This window comes from Orbilia oligospora (assembly GCF_000225545.1).
Source record: "Orbilia oligospora ATCC 24927 unplaced genomic scaffold scaffold00075, whole genome shotgun sequence".
Lineage (NCBI taxonomy): Eukaryota > Fungi > Ascomycota > Orbiliomycetes > Orbiliales > Orbiliaceae > Orbilia > Orbilia oligospora.
This window is the reverse complement of record NW_011645632.1, coordinates 186,828-204,944: the sequence shown is the minus strand read 5'-3', so window position 1 is coordinate 204,944 and position 18,117 is coordinate 186,828. Positions and strand designations below refer to the sequence as shown.

General features: G+C 45.1%; 4 protein-coding genes across 4 annotated transcripts; 3 read left to right on the top strand and 1 right to left on the bottom strand.

Annotated features, from left to right (window-relative positions):
• Window positions 1-20: 20 nt before the first annotated feature.
• AOL_s00075g52 (uncharacterized protein) lies at window positions 21-1,298 on the bottom strand (the record flags this gene model as incomplete). Its single annotated transcript, XM_011122363.1, has 1 exon — window positions 21-1,298. The coding sequence occupies one exon, from the start codon at window positions 1,296-1,298 to the stop codon at window positions 21-23; it is 1,278 nt and encodes a 425-aa protein (XP_011120665.1).
• An 851-nt stretch (window positions 1,299-2,149) lies between these two features.
• AOL_s00075g51 (uncharacterized protein) lies at window positions 2,150-3,626 on the top strand (the record flags this gene model as incomplete). The annotated part of the gene is made up of 3 exons (XM_011122362.1): window positions 2,150-2,432; window positions 2,494-3,234; window positions 3,322-3,626. The coding sequence occupies 3 exons, from the start codon at window positions 2,150-2,152 to the stop codon at window positions 3,624-3,626; spliced, it is 1,329 nt and encodes a 442-aa protein (XP_011120664.1).
• A 7,986-nt stretch (window positions 3,627-11,612) lies between these two features.
• AOL_s00075g50 (uncharacterized protein) lies at window positions 11,613-13,014 on the top strand (the record flags this gene model as incomplete). The annotated part of the gene is made up of 3 exons (XM_011122361.1): window positions 11,613-12,084; window positions 12,231-12,628; window positions 12,688-13,014. The coding sequence occupies 3 exons, from the start codon at window positions 11,613-11,615 to the stop codon at window positions 13,012-13,014; spliced, it is 1,197 nt and encodes a 398-aa protein (XP_011120663.1).
• A 1,713-nt stretch (window positions 13,015-14,727) lies between these two features.
• Window positions 14,728-17,510, top strand: AOL_s00075g49 (uncharacterized protein; the record flags this gene model as incomplete). The annotated part of the gene is made up of 2 exons (XM_011122360.1): window positions 14,728-15,032; window positions 15,254-17,510. The coding sequence occupies 2 exons, from the start codon at window positions 14,728-14,730 to the stop codon at window positions 17,508-17,510; spliced, it is 2,562 nt and encodes an 853-aa protein (XP_011120662.1).
• Between the last annotated feature and the right edge of the window lie 607 nt (window positions 17,511-18,117).

Here is an 18,117-nt window from a genome sequence, read left to right as displayed (position 1 = left end):
ATACCTTCACAACCGAGCTCCTAAGCAATAGTCTTAAAGTAGCGAAAAAGGCATCGGTTGACATTGCCTGGGGTATGCTCGCCTACGCCCGTTCCGTTCGCCCAGACATGAGAAATTGCTAGGTAATTTTTCGCACCCGGTTGTGGATCTTTTTCGTTTAATGTCCAAGCTGTCGCGCCAGGTTTAGATATTTCTGCGATATCTATTTTGTTGAGTTTGGCTTGACTGAAATTGATTGTTCCACAATTTTGAGATTTGCAGAGCAGATGTAGTTGGGGCACTTTCGTGGTATTCTCGTCGTTCAATTGACAGATCTGAACGTTGCAAGCGCCATGTTTCTCTAAATGGAATTTGGATGATAACTCGCACCCTTCTTGCCGAACCATCTCAGATATCGAGAATATTTCTACAAGCCCCCGTGCCGAGGAACTGGCGAGATTCCAGAGCCGGTGCTTGCAGACCCCTTCTGGGGCTTTATCAATTGTTCCACAAGAATATACCACTTGCTCAATCATGGATGGGCTAAAAATAGCCTGAGTAGCTATGCCATTGAGGTCAAGCGTCATGCCCCCAGCCATTATAGTAACAACAAAATAGAAAAGTTCGCATATACGAAACAGCTTCTGGAGGGATTTATCGGTTTTCGAGCTCTCAATAAGAGCAGGTAGGCTCGCAGAACATGCCTCCAAAAAATGCACACAGAATCTTCCTGCAGTTTTCAGCTTAGGGCAGGGAGTTTTTGGTGTTGAGTTAGCTACCCAACATGATAGAACAGTCAGGATGAGGTCCTGGAGCTTTGGATATTCTGGTATTCGTGGGGCAATAGCCATGAATTTCTCTCTCGTGAATGTGCATGCGACATTTGTACAATATTTGATGTCGCCGCGGTTTTGGAGGAGGTGCCCGATAGATTTAACGGGGAATTTGAGGAGTTCCTCGATGGAAAATGGAATATCGTATTTCTTGTCTCTTTCTCGTAGTGACTCTATGGTTTCTTCGGGAGTCTGGTGCCCGGGATCTGCTGAGACATCGAGGTTGGAAAAAAGCCTGGGGCCGGAATTGATGCACCCTATAGCTGTCTGATTTTCCGCCACCTTCAACTGCTCCCCCCCCCTAAGTGCTTGCCTCAACAGCTCCTTCGCTTTATGTATTTCCACATGTCGCTCCTCCTCTCTAAGTGCTCGGCTCACTTGCTCTCCCGCCCTGCGTATTTCCCTCGCTTGCTCCCTCATCGCGCGTGCATCCTTGCGTGCGGCCCGGCGCTCGGCCCAGCGCTCTTCCCGCCTGCTCAGGTTCATGTTCGTAGCATGCATCCGATCACAAGATGTGGGCGGGGGCAACAAGCGCTAGGCTGAGCAGTAGATAGGTGTTTAACTGTATCTATGTCGTACTGGAAAATTCGAAATATTAATCTCGAGCTCGAATATATAAATGTTATCCCGCCTTTAACCACGCAATTAATGTTTTTGCACTGGCGTGATAGTGATCTGAATTGTGGAATGTTGGGTTTATAAAAAGCTTACGATAGTTCGGTTGACGGTATTCGACTCGGTTTATATCCATGAATACATGCCATGTCGAAGTCGTCTACATATGTACATACCTATAGCTATCTTCATCCTGAGTCTCTTCGGCGGGGCCTTAGTGATAATCAATAACCAGATATTATATACCCCTCGTCTCGTAACATTGATATGCGACTCTTCGTTGGCAGCGCAGGCGCCTCCTAATCGTTGGCAATACATATGCTTACGTACCCGTCCAATAACATGCAAAAAAATTTTTTAGGACATATATGTCGACTCAGCCTCTGCCTGCAGCAAACATGCAGATAATTCGAGTAGTCGAGTTGTACGTTGCATTGTACGGCCTTTGAGAAAGCCTCGAGTTGTCTGGCCGTTGGTGTACCGTGAAACGGCGAGGTTTGATTGGGTCGTTTTATCTCAAAAGCGCCCGCTCCCAAAAGGCCAATATAATTGGTCTCATCCTATCTTACGTCGCGTTTATGTTCGATCATTATGCTGCAAGGCTGTGGGAAAGCTTCGAGTCTTTTATATAACACAGCAAAAACCACATAACTGTATAGTTTTCCTGTCTGTAATCATCTCTATCTCTCAAAATCTTTTCGATACTTAGGCTAGAATACTAAATGCCAGTTATCACGGCGCAGATGCGACAAATTTTATCACCGATGAAAAAATCGGTGCAAGTACTCCGTCGGATGGCGGATGGTGACCCGACGAGTACATCCGATTTCTTGTCGGCCCAATTTCAGAATCCGGGAGATATACTCTCTGTTTTACTTTTACTCGGCCATGAAGTTGTGCATAAAGCTATCGCGCAGCTGGCCGGAGCTGGACCGCTGACTCCAGTTGCATTCTCGTATGGCTGGGTGGCATATGCTGCTACTGCCCTGCTGGCTGCTTTCTCAGGTAAGCGCAAGCTAGATATATAGCAGATACCTTGTATTTATCAAATACTGACACCCACAAGACGGGAAGTTAATGCCATCGACGGATACGCAAGAGCCGCTGATAATTTCGCCGACTACCGGACATCATAGGACGACAAGAAATTGGGTCATCAGTCGACTCCTAAGAGATCTAGAATATAGCTTCGACGCGAGCACTGAAAACGAGGCTAGCCACCCTGACCCCAATAGCACCGAGGAAGTTAAGTTGGCACCTGGACAAACACGTTGGGAACCTCTCCGGGTTTCTGTATTCGAAGTCGACAAAACTCGAGAGCCTGGTGTACCGATCCGCGATTGTATTTGGTTCTGCGGCGTCGGTGTTATATTAGTGCAACTGGTAGTATCTACGATTCCTTGGATCCGCGATGGTGAATGGGGTCCGTTTATCGTCACTGGGGCGGGTACAGTCCTCGCGCTGATCTCGGGCAGTTTATCACAGTTCCGAAAGGAAAAGTGGGCTTGCCCTCGGGATGGTGGTGACGCCGTTATCTTGACGAGAGGTAACGGAAGTAGACATGCGGTCCTCATTCTCCGCTCGAAGGTGAGCCCTTCGAAGTCCTCGGAGCCGACTACTGATGTCAGCCGTGGTCTTGATTTCGAGATTCTAGCAGAGGGCTCGCGCCCACAATTTAAAATAAACAGAAACGCCGACTGGGAAACGATACGGCCATCGGAGATCACACGAGGGGCTGTTGCGATTCAGGCTTTCTTCTGGGTTTTACTTCTAATCTGCACGTCGGGCTTAAAAGAAAATACATGGTGTATGCTACCCCTTCCTTTTACTGATAGTATACAGCTGGCTTCATATGATCATGCGCTAAACATCATGATTGATACAATTAATTTAGATCTATTGGGAATCGGCTTGCTTGGGAGTATCCAAAATGTGATTGCTGCAAGTGCCATTCGCGAGCCAGGTACCTATGGAGTGCACCTCAACTTCAAGGAAAAGATTACAGGCAGATCAGTTCGCGAAGTTTTGAAGGCTACTGAGGAGAAATACGAGTTCGCCGGGTTATCACTCGTGGATATCTTCTTCCCAGGGTCGATGCGAGTTAAAGACAGTGCTGAGATAGCCTTTTGGCGTGAGGTTCAGGATAAAAGAAATGGCGAAAATGCCTTTGGACATCGCATCGATAGCTTACCACACTAGGCACCTTATCCGTCATTTAATCTTATATGCCATTTAATTCTCTGCCGCATGTATAAAACAAGGTTTACCAATTGAATGTACTCTATTACTGGTAAATCTTCGCATCTATATATATATATATACTTAGTATATATGATAATACTATTAAATTCGTATTGAACATCCTAAAATCATATTATATACAAGTATCAATAAATCAATTACCCCCTCCTTCTAGCACAGTACCTCATGAAATCTAATTGAAATCCATTTGCACTCCAACGTTGTTGACTCAGAGTGCACTAGTCGGTTGCTTCGAAACGGAACCAGTCCTATGCTAGCCTGTTGACGCTTCCAGAATTCTTGTGTAACCCGAGTTTGGTTTGGACCCTTCGAAATCGAAAGCAGTAAAATGTAGTTATGGTTAGACTTGTGCTACTAACGATTCGCTCTAGTACTCGATGCGGTATTGATCGTATTATTTTACTGTTATAGTTATAAGTATAGATCGGTATAGGTTTGATATCTTGCGGATTAATTATGGGGGTTATGTAGAATTTTTTATACGGAAAAGCTTATATATTATCCGATGGATTCGCGAATCCGATATGTGGACTTCATATATGGATCGGAACTTTTCGTGGATTTTTAAAATTTTTTGATATCACATGTGTAGTTACCTTCAAGCAGATATCGCGGTCGTTTTATCGATCGCATGTTGTTCGCATGATGTTTTTATGTCACTCGCTCGGTCAATTTGTCGGATTTCGGGTAACTCGAAAAAATCGCATGGATCCGATCTAGCTCGGTTCCTTTTTCAAAGGGAACCAGTAGGATTGTTTCCCAGGAATTATAAGTGGTTTTTGGGGATTTTAGCCGTGTGATATGATTTCTTACTCAGCGCGGTGGAGCCAGCCAGAAATTACCTTCTTTCCAATAGTACTTACTTTTTTGAAAAGTAGGGAAAATTACGTTTTTGGTAGATGCATGTAGATAAGATTTTTTGGAGTAGGGATATACTAAATAAGGATATCTATATTTTTCCCTTCTACAGAATTTCTATATATGGAATTTATTTTTATTTTTTTGATATATGAATTATAGATGTCGTTTCATCCCATATCCACCCCTTGCGCATCTGTAATATACCATGTAAGGAAATTTTTTTGAGGATATGAACCGATGAAACGAGTCGCGCTTCTCAAAATAACTTGAAACGACACACACTACACGCCCTCACTCACACTCTCGTTATTTTATTTTTTTGGCTAAGGCGCAAGAAGCGCACATGTGTGTAAGAAAACGGGGAAAAGAATTCGAAAGGGACGTGCCCTTTTTTTTTCTTTCTTTCTGGATGCGCCAGGGGTAAGCTAGTTTGGAAGGATTATAGAACGATTGTTATAGTTATAGTGTTCCGGGGGGACTTGGTCGGGGAAGGATTTGGGGAACATGCCCACCCCAGAGGTAGGTCGGTTTGATAATTGATATTGTCTTATCGAAGATACTACATATTAACGAAACCGCTACGTATGATATATCACAATCTTTTTTGGAGTATACCGGCTTTATATATTGATTTGTTAAGTAGTTTTTTAATTCCGTTTACCCCGGATGGAGAGATAAGACCGATAGACGGATGTATATGTAGGGACTTAGGTGGTCCGTCCGTTTTTCCATATCCACTTTTTCTTAGGTTTATCTCTTTTTTTTTTTTTTTTTTTTTTTTGATCTTTTCGTACCTGCACCGTTCGAGCCGAAAATGCTCCATTCGCCTAGGTGTGGCATGGTTCGGAAGGGTATGTACACCAGCCATTTTATATGTAAGCCATGTATTTTAGTTACTTGCTTACTTACGGGGTAAGGAATAGTGGGGAGGAGCTGGAGTAGGAGAAGAAGATGAGCTCTGGAGAAGAAGAAGGGAGGGGTCGGATGGGCGTGGGATCGAATCGAGTCGATGAGGGATGGGATGTGGGGTTGGGCCGCTGGTGCCATGGGTGGGATGAAGCGGCTTTGTGAGGTCTGATACGGGTAACGGGATAGAGTTATAATGTGATTTGGAGGGGTTTGATGAGAAGACGGGTAGTTTGGAGAGGCTTAGTTGTAGCCAAGGAAACTTGTTTCTTACGTATAATGTTGAGGGTTATGTATAAAATTGTGATATATTGAAATAAATCGAGTTCCCGTGATTCATAATGATTAGTTTAGATTCGAGAAAAACTGGTCTGCTGGTTTACCCGCGGAACCGGTTGGTTCTTTAACCTACTCGACTTGACCTTGTTTCCCCGGGCCGGCTGGGTTTAAAGGAAAAGTAAGCCGGATCGATTCGAGATATTCTGCAATAAGCCTATTTAATAAATAACTAGCCGAAATACAGCGACTTTTACTTGTCACGTTAGCATTGTTTTTTTTTCTTTTCAGTATCATTTATCGATCCTCGATCCTCCCCGGGAGAACATGTTTAAGTTTGGTGCAGGCAGGCGGGGCCAATGGTCCGGGATATCCCGGGAATTTGGTCTGGAATCGATTTTTTTTTTCCTTGGGAAGTTTGAGGGTTTTCGGCAATGATCACCTCTTGGTTAGTGTCGGGTATCGGTTTTTTGACTCAGAAAGAAAAAGAAGGTGATGCACAGAAGGTTCGAATTTTGGGGTATCATTTCGTTTGGGGGTGTCGTCATTTTTTTTTTTTAAAAAAAAAAACTTTGCACCGGCCGGTGTCAATCGATAGTTTCCCTGGATGGGTGATGAGGGGTGTGGAGTGAAGGGTCTATATGCATAAGTACATGCTGCAGGTGGGATTTTTTGAGATATCACAAGATTTGGAGGTTTATTGTATTTTACCTGATGTATTGTTTGAGAGAAAAAGCTGGGATGCATAGGCTGGGACTATGCTATAGTTCTGATCTAATATATCCCGCGCTCAGCTGGGGTTAATTGAGTTTATAAATTTCCTCCAGCTTGAATAGTATACGCATGTACATATTTTTGTGAGTATAATAACAACATTGTGAAGATACTTTAACAGCGGGGTATAATGAATGGGCTGTCATGAAAGATTGCGAATTAACAACTGGTTTGTTCGTTTCTGGTGAAGTTGTTCGAAGAGTTAAAAACTGACAAATCACAACGGCCGGCGGACCAAGTCCATGGCTTCCGTTGTTTTAGCGCTATAGCATTCGACCACGTTTTCTTACTGCACGGTGCAATCACCCACTCAATCACTCACTCCACCGGGTGGGCCATAGCGTTATGGAGGGGTGATGTGATAGCACCGCTGCTTCTTCTTATGCTACTAATTAGTGGGATTTTTTTTGTCCGTATATATGGGATCCTTAGAACGCCGTTTGCAAAATTAGTGGATAGTTACACAGATTTAATAACCTTTCTTTAAATTGGTGAAGGATTTGTAAGTTATATACTATGCCTATGTACTATGCTCATGAGGATCGAGGGGATGACATGACGCCGGCCGAGGTTTTAGTTTTTTTTTATTTGGGGTGGGCTTGCTGCCATGTGCTTAGCGAGATGGATGGAGATGGTCTGATGATCTTTGGAGAGCTAAGAGCGGTTATTATATGCCTACGGATGGATAGACTAGACTACCTAAGTAAGTAAAAGTCTGACATGTATGTATACAGGGCGAAAAGGGTCTATGAGATCATAAAAATGTGGTTCAAAGGAATCCGGATTCATTCGATTTTGGAATTTCCAAATTTCTGGCTGGCGGTTATATTAGGGCTAAGATACATATACATCTATCTATCTATTTGTTTTATGGGTCTAGATCTTTTGGCAGTTAGTTTTTTTTTCAAAATTTTTTAAAGAGCATTCCGGATTCAGTATTTCGATTGCGTGTGTAAACTAAATGCATTGTCGGTATAGGGCAGCGAAGGTATTCGAAGTACCTCGTCCGCGTCATAACATTTGGGGGACTCGGGCCATTAATTCGGGCCAAGACACAACGTTTGGCGCTGTAAGAGACTAAACCTGCTTTTTGCATTGGGTTTCCAAAGGGCGAAATTGATATTTTAGAGAGTTAAGAAACTATACATTCAGGATTCGATCTAGAGGGGGAAGTTACATGGTGTGATATACTGAGAAAGTATACTAGTACCAGGCGAGAGAAATATTTGCCTTCGTGTAATCTATAATAGAATGGGACAGCTATCTTGGTTGGAGGGAAGCTCACGCGTGGGCATCGGTAATTGGATAATGCTGCAATGTTGGCGAGCTGACAGGAGGAGGAGGGGAATGATAGAGTGATGATGATGATAGTGATGATGATGATTAGAGTATGATCAAGCCCGGATGGCGGCTATATCAAACTACACAGTAGCTGAAGCATGTATGAATTCGTAGTACCCGTTATTATATTTTTAAAATTTTAGGCTTGAGTCTTTCTTTCTGTTTCCTCAGTATCTTAATAATTTATGATTCAAAAGCCTAAAAACTAGGACTGCCTAGATCACAATCATGGAACGTCAGTCATCCCCCCCTGAGCACCGACCGAGGGAGGTTAGTTATGGGGTGTCGCGGGAAAGTCATGGTTGGAGAGGGGGAAGGGTTTCCGGAAAAAGCATGTATGGCACAGGCTAACCGCACCTGTTCTAAAACCCCCATGTCACAGCTTTTTTTCTCACCACCTGCCTGAGATTTCTTGTTAGTTGGTCTGAGGACACTTTTGGATTGCCCCCCCGTTTAATTGTCTCTGCTGATGGCTGATTGCTTTGATATTTAATATTTATGGGGGTGTAGGGAGGTACATAGATGGCGCTGTTGTGTATATATACCTACTTCTGATATGCTATGATATTAGTACTAGGATAGATCTAGAGATCAAGCCTTTATGAGGCGTATAAGTATCAAATACTTATGTCGAGGTAAGATGGGATGGACATGAATATGAATGTGAATGTGAATGTGAAGCTTGAGAATCTCGAGGATAGATAGATGTGAATATAGGCGAACCCCCCAAAACCAGCAAGCTCAAGCGAAAAGACACTTTACATTGACATGTAATGCACATACATAAGTATATACATTACATTCCCAGAACGGGAGTCAACGTTCCCCAGGGTCTGATCTGGTTCCTCGGGGGGGAAGGGGTTTTAAGTATGTCTGGCGTGCGCGGGCCCCGTTCGTTTCTTTTTGCCCATTTTAACCTGGAAAGGAAGAATTCCCAGAATGAGATCCGTCTCCCACACCTTATTCTGAGGAAGAAGAAGAAGAAGAAGAGAAGAAGAAGGGTGTGCATGTCATACTGGTCACTTAACCACACTTATTGGGCCAGGATGGGAGTTTCTTTTCTTTTTCCTTCTCTTCTTTTCGTGCTTCTTTGCTTTTCCCTGCTCTCCTAACTGGTCGGTCCTGTCCTGTCCTGTCTTGTTCACCTCAAAGTCGGGTCTCTGGGAAGGGAAGTCAAGTAAGTATAGTATGAAGCATGTACGGAGTGCTGTGTATTGCATTCATCCGTCGTCAATTCACCACCATTCGGTCCCATCTCCTCGACATCCATCTTTTCTCCTTTCTCCCTTTTTTATACTTCATTTGACGACGCTCCACTCCTTACTGAACCTTCCCGTGCGGATTATATCGAGCGACGACCGATAACCGACCCAGGGAGACACTTTTGGGAAAGAAGAAGATAAACTACTCGGTCCATTTTTGGGTTTGGCTTTTTGTTTGGTTTTGGTTTCCCAGCTTTCTTCTCTGGCTGGCTCGCTTGGTTGGTCGCTTTGCTCTGCTCTGCTTTGCTTTACCCTACCCGGCCCCTTCTTCTTCTCTTCTTTGATATCGTTTTTCTTTTCTTTTCTTTTCTTTTCGGTTTTTTCTCTTTCCTTGCTGAGTGAGGGCCGGAAAAGGAAAATAAGGCGGAGAATACGGGAATTAAGGAACGACCTCGACCTCGACCTGACCTGGCCACCAGACGAAATTTTTTGTTTCCCCCCTTCTATTTCGCACCTTTTTGTTTTTTTCCCTCCTCCGTCTCCGACAGCTTTATCTCTGTGAGAAAGAGATAGAGGGAAGCCGAAAAAAAAAAAAACACTTCGACAGCAGTTTTTGTTATAAGAAAGAAGGGGATATTAGTTTGGGTATACTGGGAGACTTTTTAGAAGGAGACGCGACGACTTGGACGAAAACTACGAGAAAAAAAGACCGATAGAGGTTATAGCGACACAAATACGCCCACTCGAACGAACGGGACGCCGAAAGACAGTCGATCGAAGCCTTATTCAAGAGGATAGGATAATATCGAAGGAACAATAAGAAAGAATCAGAAGAGAAGAAAGAAGTCAAAGAGATTGGTGGTAGGACAAGGAAAGGCTGCTCTTACTACAACTGCTACCATTACCAGCACAGCCGTTTTCGCTCGACGTCAGAGTGGTTATACACATACTCTCCCTCGCTCTCTCTTATTGGTATTAACGGACCTTTCACGATACGATACGGCACTAGACGAGACGCAGGAACCGAGGCAGGATTTTCTTCTGGTTATAACGTTTATTTGTTTTTTATAACTTATAACAGCTTTTATCGTCAAGCCGTTGGGAAGTTATATCGTCGACCTTTCTTCCTTCTCTCTCTCTCTCTCTCTCTTCCTTCTCTATCTTATATATCCTTCTTGCGGTATATTGAATCGAATCAGTCACAGCTGGGTCACAAGCTATCGTCTACACACCCCTGGATATCCAGTCTTCGACGGTTTAACCTTTTTGATATTTTATTATTCCTCTTTTCTCCACTCTTCTCTCTTTCTTCATTTCGCCTGGATCCAACTAGTGCAACATCTGAAGAAGTCAAAAAAAAAAGAGGCGGCTTTTTGCGGGCCTTCCTGCAACCGCAGTGCAGTGCAGTGCAGTGCAGCCAGCCAGCCAGTCAGTCAGTCAGACGTCTCAGACAGCCAGTGCCTGTTATCGTCGTCCTGTCGCCCTGATTGATTCTCTTTCCTCCACCACCTCTTCCTCCTCCTCTTCTTTAGTTTTATATTATAGGCCTCGGATTAATAATTAATTCCCTGCCTGTTCTTGTTCCTGTTCCTGTTCCTTTTGGACTTCTTTCCCTCGTTTCTGTTCGGTTGTTGTTGTGTGTGCCCAGGATCCATCCATCCATCCATCAGATTAGTTAGCATCCATTCTTGCCGTCAATCGCCCACACCACACCTTTTCTTCCCCCCAACATTTATTACTTACTATTAACAACATCCTTCTCACCTCCACCTCCACCTCCACCTCCACCTCCACTTTACATCCACCACAGCCACCATCACCATCACCATCACTAACCACCAATCTATCCATCCATCGGCTCTACTGTCAATTCATCAGCATCGACATCGACATCAGACAGATCTCATCCTCTTCCTTTTTTGCCGTTCAGTCTATCTATCTCCGACTGTCGCCTTCCCTGGTTGTCGCCCTGCGAAATCGCAATCTCCGACACTCACACTTACACCCACACCCACACGCCCCTCTCCCAACCGAGGACTGGCTAGAACCGCCCATTCTAATTTTATAACCATCAACATTAACATCAACATCAACATCAACATCAACATCTCCATCTCCACCTCCATCTTCGTCGACGTGCAATCACTTCTTCATCCATCTCAGTCTCATCAGCGCTAGCGAGTCCCCAATACCTGGTACGTACTGCTTCCCTGCGGCAATTTGTGTCGCCAGGCCTTCCTCCTCCTCGTTCTTCTCTTTTTCCCTCGCCGTCTTTTTTTTCCCTCTTGATGTCGCATTTTTTCCTTTCGGCAGAACCTGAAACTAACATTCGTGCGCCAGACTTGCTTGCCCACACGTCTCGTTTCAACAATCATCCACCCATCCATTTAGCCTACCCTAGTCTACTCCATCACCACTGTAAAAACAGAAGGAAAAAACACCCTCACAAAGAATACCATCAACGGTAGATCGTCGAGGAAAATCAGCGAAACGAGAAAAAAGTTTCGCTACTACGTTCTCAAAAATCATCTTTTAAAAACACTGGATTCTCATAACCTCGTCCATGCAATCCGTCGGAACACACCAGTATAACACTTCGAATTCGCAACAACCTCATAACCACCCTACCCCTCAATCACCTCCGGGATTGTATTCCGCGTCTAGCGGTTTCAATAACAGCATGAATTCGCAAAAAGTCACTTCTCCCCGAAATAACACCCACCCTGTCGCCACAAACAGTCTGCCGACGCCTCGTAGTCCGACACTAGATGCGACGCAATCGTCTAGTATGGAGGATGTCATGGATATCGATGGATCGTCTGCTTCCCTGAAAAGGAGAAGAAGTCAAGGAGATTTGGGAGATGACGACAGACCCAGGAAGAGTAGAAGTAGGAGTAGAGACCCCATGGAAATCGACCAAGGGCAGCCGCCGATATCTTCCCTTTCGACAATACGACCGAGAAGGACGGTTCCGACGATGGAAGAGCTTTTGGCAATGCCGACGACGGGTCCTCCGTCCTGGCTTAATCTCAAAAGTATGTCTTCTGTTTTTTGTTGAATAGAGAGATTCGAAAGAAAAACGTGTTTTGGGATAAATTTTTTTTTTTTTTTTTTTTTTTTCTGAAGGGGAGGGTTTGTGGATGAATTGTTTTACTGACGCGAGATCACACCCTTTTTTCAGAGCACGTTCCTTTAAGGCCCGACTTGACAAGTAATCTCATTGAAAAGTACAACTTGACATCTATAGCTGCATCAGTCGCTCGAACCGATTCATCCGGACAAAAACAAAAACTGCGAAAATCTTATAAGGGGAAGATTGCCGGTTTATCTGGGAAAAATGAGGTCGTAACAAAAGCAGAACAGGTCGCGGTACCGGAAGGGCAAGAAGGCTGGGGCCAACCGGTCGTCCAACTCGTAAAGGGAGGACTTTTGGAGATGTTGGATATCCCAGACGAGGAGTGGCGAAGCTTGAAGGTAATAGGGAAGGAAGTGCCTAGAAATGGAAATGCTGGTCGGCCGCTCGACTTTAACGCTCTGCGTAAGGGGTTGAGCAATTGGTCTAAGGGACCGATACCAGATGTAATGACTCATAACACGTCTGTCATCTTTCTTTACGCTCTACTGACACATTTCTGCAGTATGACGCTTCATGGCTAGCCCTGGAAGATCCTCCGCTGAGGCCCAGCGCCAATTCTACCTCTGGACACCCGACAGGAAACTCCACTCTCAACAACGTCAAATCCAATACCCCGGCTGCGACCGCGTCTCCGAACGGTGTCAATACATCGTCTCCAAATCCGGCCAATATGCGGTCTTCCGGACGGAAACGAAGAAGAGACTACGGTGACGGCGCGTGGGAAGGATATGGCGAAGATGCTGAAGATGATGGTGGAAGCGGGTATGATGACGATGCAGCCGGCAAGAGGAAGAAGAAAAGAAAGGTTAGTGAACTACAAGAAGATTGATTTCCTTTTTTTATTATACATCCATCTATACGAACACAGTGTCTGAGAATTATGGTACCAAGCCCAAAACAGGCGGCTTGACATCATCTTGAACTCAACGCTCCTACTACACCTACACATTTTTCTTTTATGAAGACGACACGGTCTTGTCAAAAAGAAGTCGTGAAGCCGACCTCGTCAACCTTTACACACCCAAATCCAGCATCCACATTCGACCGAGATCGAACCCCATTCTAACAGCCTCCGATCAGATACCCGATTACGACGACAGAGTTGGGGGAGTGGGCATGAATAACCTGCCTGTTAACCACGCCCACGCAGTCGGGGTGGGAGGTGGTTATTACCAACGGTAGTGCTGTCATTTTTTACATTATTATTTTCATGGTAAACCTTATTACAACAATGCGGCCTCTTCATCATTTTCTCTGTCTAGAGGTCCTAAACCACATATCAATCATCGCCGCCAACCCCCCTTTTCTATTTTAATAATCTTTTATCTTGAGCGAGTCTGGTTTTTCTTTTCTCTTCCGCCTTCACCGTCATTCACAAAGTTGCTTTTCCCCCGCCCACGACTTTATGACATATACTACTGCACTTATATGATACCACAAATAGTACCGCTTTTTCTTCTTCTTCTTTTATTGTTTCTGCACAGAATCCAGCAAGTCGCTTTCTGTTCTGGATTATCGGGTAGCCGTGGGGAATGGAGGGGAGGGGAGGGATTTTCCAATTCAAACAGCCTCGCCTCAAATACGGAACTCCCCTCCGGACTCGAACTCTATCGAGTGCACCCTTCAGTCCCCGACCGCAGGCTCTCATCCGGTTTTATATAATAGCTCGTTTCTTCTGCTTTCTATTTAAATTATCGCGGTACTCACCTCGGGCAAATACTTCGGCGCACTCGGACAAAAAAATTGCTTTTCAAACTTGTCACATTTTTCTTCCGCATTTTTAACTTTTTATTTTATTCTTGTTCCTTTTCTCTTCCTGTGTAAATATAGGTTCGACCTTCAACTATCACCACCACCATCACACTACCCCCCTCCCCTGTCCATTGTCTACATTGTTAGTCTTTGAGACTTTTCACCACCGCCAACTCATTCCTATTACTTTCTTCCCAACGTTCAAATCTCCCTTTTGTTTGTTCCTTGGGGGAGTATGTATGTTTCTAGACTTCAGTGCTTCGTCGTTAGAAGATTTGGTACTACTAGTCACTTCTCTTTTTTTTGCGATATCATTTATGTTTTTCGTTGAATCGAAGAGGAGGAGCAGGAAGATGAGGAGGAGAAAGAGGAGGAGGGGGGGGGGGGTGTGTGTCTGTGTCTGTGGATTGGCTGGCAAGAGCAGCGCTGGTTTGATAATGTACGATATTACTGCTATTACTACAACTATATCATAACTACTATCAATCACTACAACCATGACTCTGCCATTGATAAAAACAATATTTCGTAGCCTCGTGGGTCCGATGAATGATGAATGAATTAAATTGATGGCTAGAACCGAGCGGTCCCTTGCAGTTGCAGTTGCAGCAGTTGCCGTTGCAGCGGTTGCAGGCACAGGCGAGACACAGAAAGTTTTGGCGGCAATGACATCCATCTGAATCTGACTGACAGTCGAAACGAAACCTCGCCAAACACAACCAACCAACACCATCAACCTCACCTCTTCGCCTCTTCACAACCTTCACAACCTTCACCTCCCTCCTTCCAAATGTCAGCTTCCACAAATCCGCCACCATCGCTCGTCTCTCCTTCAAACAAAACCGACATCATGACCTCCGCTGACCCTGAACCCACAAAGAAGTCCAAGAAGAAGAAGAGCTCCAAAAAACCCCAGCTCAATGGCATCGATACTTCATCCAATAATGACTCCAAGTCTACCACCAATACTACCAATACAGCTACATCGACTTCTGCAACCACTAACGGGAAGATACCTCAATCCCCGGCTATGTCTTCCACTTCATCAAAATCTAAGGACGGGAATGCTGGTTCCCTTATAATATGCAGGAACAAGTACTGCGGCCTCCCTGCGCTTGGTCTTTTTTTTTTTTTTTTTTAAAGATCATCTCTTTTCCCACACTTTCCGCGTTCTATCCTCTCATCCCGTTCGTTCAACAATCGACCCTGCATATTTCAATCAATTCACATGGCCTTTTACCTATTCATACCGTCCCTGTTTGAAAAATAAGAAATAAAAAATAAACCTCAGGTGGATTGAATTAACATGTCTCTAGACACTGGCGCTACATCTCGTCCTTCCACGGCCCATGGCTCCAACTCCCCCCCGAAGTCCTCGAATCCCTCGCCTATCACAACTGGGGAACCCCACGTCCACACCCCATCGACCCCGCCGTTTTCTTCGATATTGTCAAGATCCGACGTCTCGTCGACGAAGCTACTACCATTAGCGTTCGAGCCGCAGCGGGTGTCGCATCTTCTTCAAGCAGTTACAACTCCTCCGCTGCCTCCCTGATGGGTGGTGGGAACGCCGCAATCCTAGGGATCGGATTTACAAACCCGAATTCCAATGCCAAACTTTCGAGGGAACGGAAGCATCGGATGAGAGAACTTGCGACTCAAAAGCTTTCTAGAGCTTACGCTCTCGATGAAATTGCCGCTAGCGTCGCAACAATGCAAGGGGCCAGTACCCTTGAGGATGTTGCTTCGTTCGTTCTTCAGAGGAATCCGGACGACGTGGATGCCAAATATGTACATTTCTTCCATGAGAAGATCCCTAGTAGGATGTTGGCTGCTTCTACTAGTCTTGATCCGCTGGATCAAGTGATCTTTGAGAGACCGTACGATGGATGGGCATTGAGGACTCGAGCTGTTACAAAGGGGTTCAAAGACGATCATGTTGGCGCTGCGGCAGATTTGACAAGCGCTCTGAAGAGGGTTAGGAGCGCGGTTCACGATAATGGGATCGGGAAGGGCACGATTGGGGATATCTTTGGGACGAATGGAACTACTAGTGGGATGATGCATGAGAACCGTGGGAGTAGGGGGACTGGCAATGGGAGTGGAGGTGGACCTGGAGCTGGGACATGGGATGGAGTCACCAAGGATGAAAATTTACAGCCGAGTTCATTGGAGATGCAGCTATTGTTCCACAGGGCTAGTACCTATCTTACGATCGCTTGCCAGAAGATCGAGACTTTCAATGCTCTTGGAGAACATAAGAACCCACCTCCGGCGAATGGAGCACCACCACCCACCACTGCCAACGGTGGGCCGGATATTTATACTTTGACGGCTCAAAAGCGAGAGACGATTCGAAAGGCCATCCGACAGAATGCTAAGAAAGCAATCCGAGATTACCTTAAATATCTGTCTTATTTCGATTATACACCCGGTCTTACACCAGAAGAAGCAGAGGATCAATTACGACAGAACATCCAAGCTGCAGCTAGGATGAAGACCCAGAAGGCTTTGGAGTATGATGCCAATGGGAACGGAAATACTAGCAATGGTAACAACAATAATGGCAGCAGCAGCACAACTACCAATGGGAAAGAGCATGCTAATGGCGGATACTCCCGAGCTCGTATCCCTGCACCTAGAGGACCAGTTTACTCCGTCTCAACCCTTTTCACATCCCCACCCTCCACCCTCCCACCATACCCACCTTCCCAATCCACCGAACTCACCAAATATGCGCCTCCTTCATCCAACTCCGCCGCTACTTCATCTTCTACCTCCCCCCAACAACCCTCTCAATCCTCTACTATGATCCCAGTCTACGAACAAATCACCTACCATCCACTCCTAACCGACGCTCTTCACTCCCTCCTTCTCTGCCACGCCATAATCTCTACCCCCGCCAAGGAAATCCAACGGTACGCCTTCATGGTCGCACGGCTAGCAAGGATATGCGATGGATATCCCATCTTCTTGGCGGCTAGAAGTCCGGCGAGAGCAGATTGGATCGAACTTATACGAAGAGTTGGGGATTGGATGACACTCGGGAGAAGTTGGGAGAGTCTTTGTCAACCGGCGCCGTTACCACCTGTTATTGAACGGGATGATGGGTATCATTCTCATTCCCACCATCACCATTCTCACCACCACAATCATTCTCACCATCACGGTAGTGGCGGTGGCGCTGGTAATAAATTGATTGGGGATGGGAATGTCAGTAGTGATGCTCTGACGGCATTGATGAATGGAGGTGATTCGGATGGTGGATTTGAACTTACTGGTGGATCTGGAAGTTTTGGAGGTTGTAGTGGTAGTCATAAGGAGCATAGTCAAGTCAGGGGAGCTAAAAGGTGGGCTCAAGAAGATGGGAAGGAATATCCCATCTCCACGGAGAGGGCAGCGGTGATTGCGAGGTTTGTGAAGGAAGATATGAAGAGGGGGAAGGATGGTGGGGATAAAGCAGCAGCGGTGAAGAAGGAGAATGGAGAGGTTGCTAAGGGGAAAGTTGGGGGAGAAAAAGTGGAGGTTCGGTTGGCGAAGGAAGAGAGTTTTGATGCTGAGGAGTTGGATTGAAAAAGCGGGTCTTTTATGTGTGTATTATTGCCGCGGGGGATTTGGTTATGAAGTGGGCCTTTGGACTCATCATATTGGGTTCTAGCGATGTTATGGGAGTGTGGGCTGTTCGGCCTCATACTTCCACTTCCGTACATATATCCCTTCCTCATTCCCTCCCTCCCCATACACTACACACATTACACATGCTAACGATTCTATTCTTTTACTCCATTACTTTCCTTATTTAACATAAACACCCGAAAACATGTCTTTCTCTAGCTCTCCCTTCCCCCCCACTCCTCCATGATACTATAGATATCACTAACTTACTTTTCTTCTTCTTTCCCTTCCCTTCCTTTATCGTTATTCTAACCCTTCGCCCTTCCTTTTCCCTTTATACTACGCACATGATAAGCCCAGAAAAACAGAAACTGTACTTTTAAAACAAACTTACTTACGTATACCTCTGTGGAAAAACAGAAGAGGAAGAAGAAGAAGACATCGGTGCTGGTTGTTATAACTCCACTATTATTACTATTCCTACTACTACTACTACTACTACTACTACTATTATTATTATTATTATTACTACGCTTCGATGATTGAGCCGAAAAAAAGGGAATTC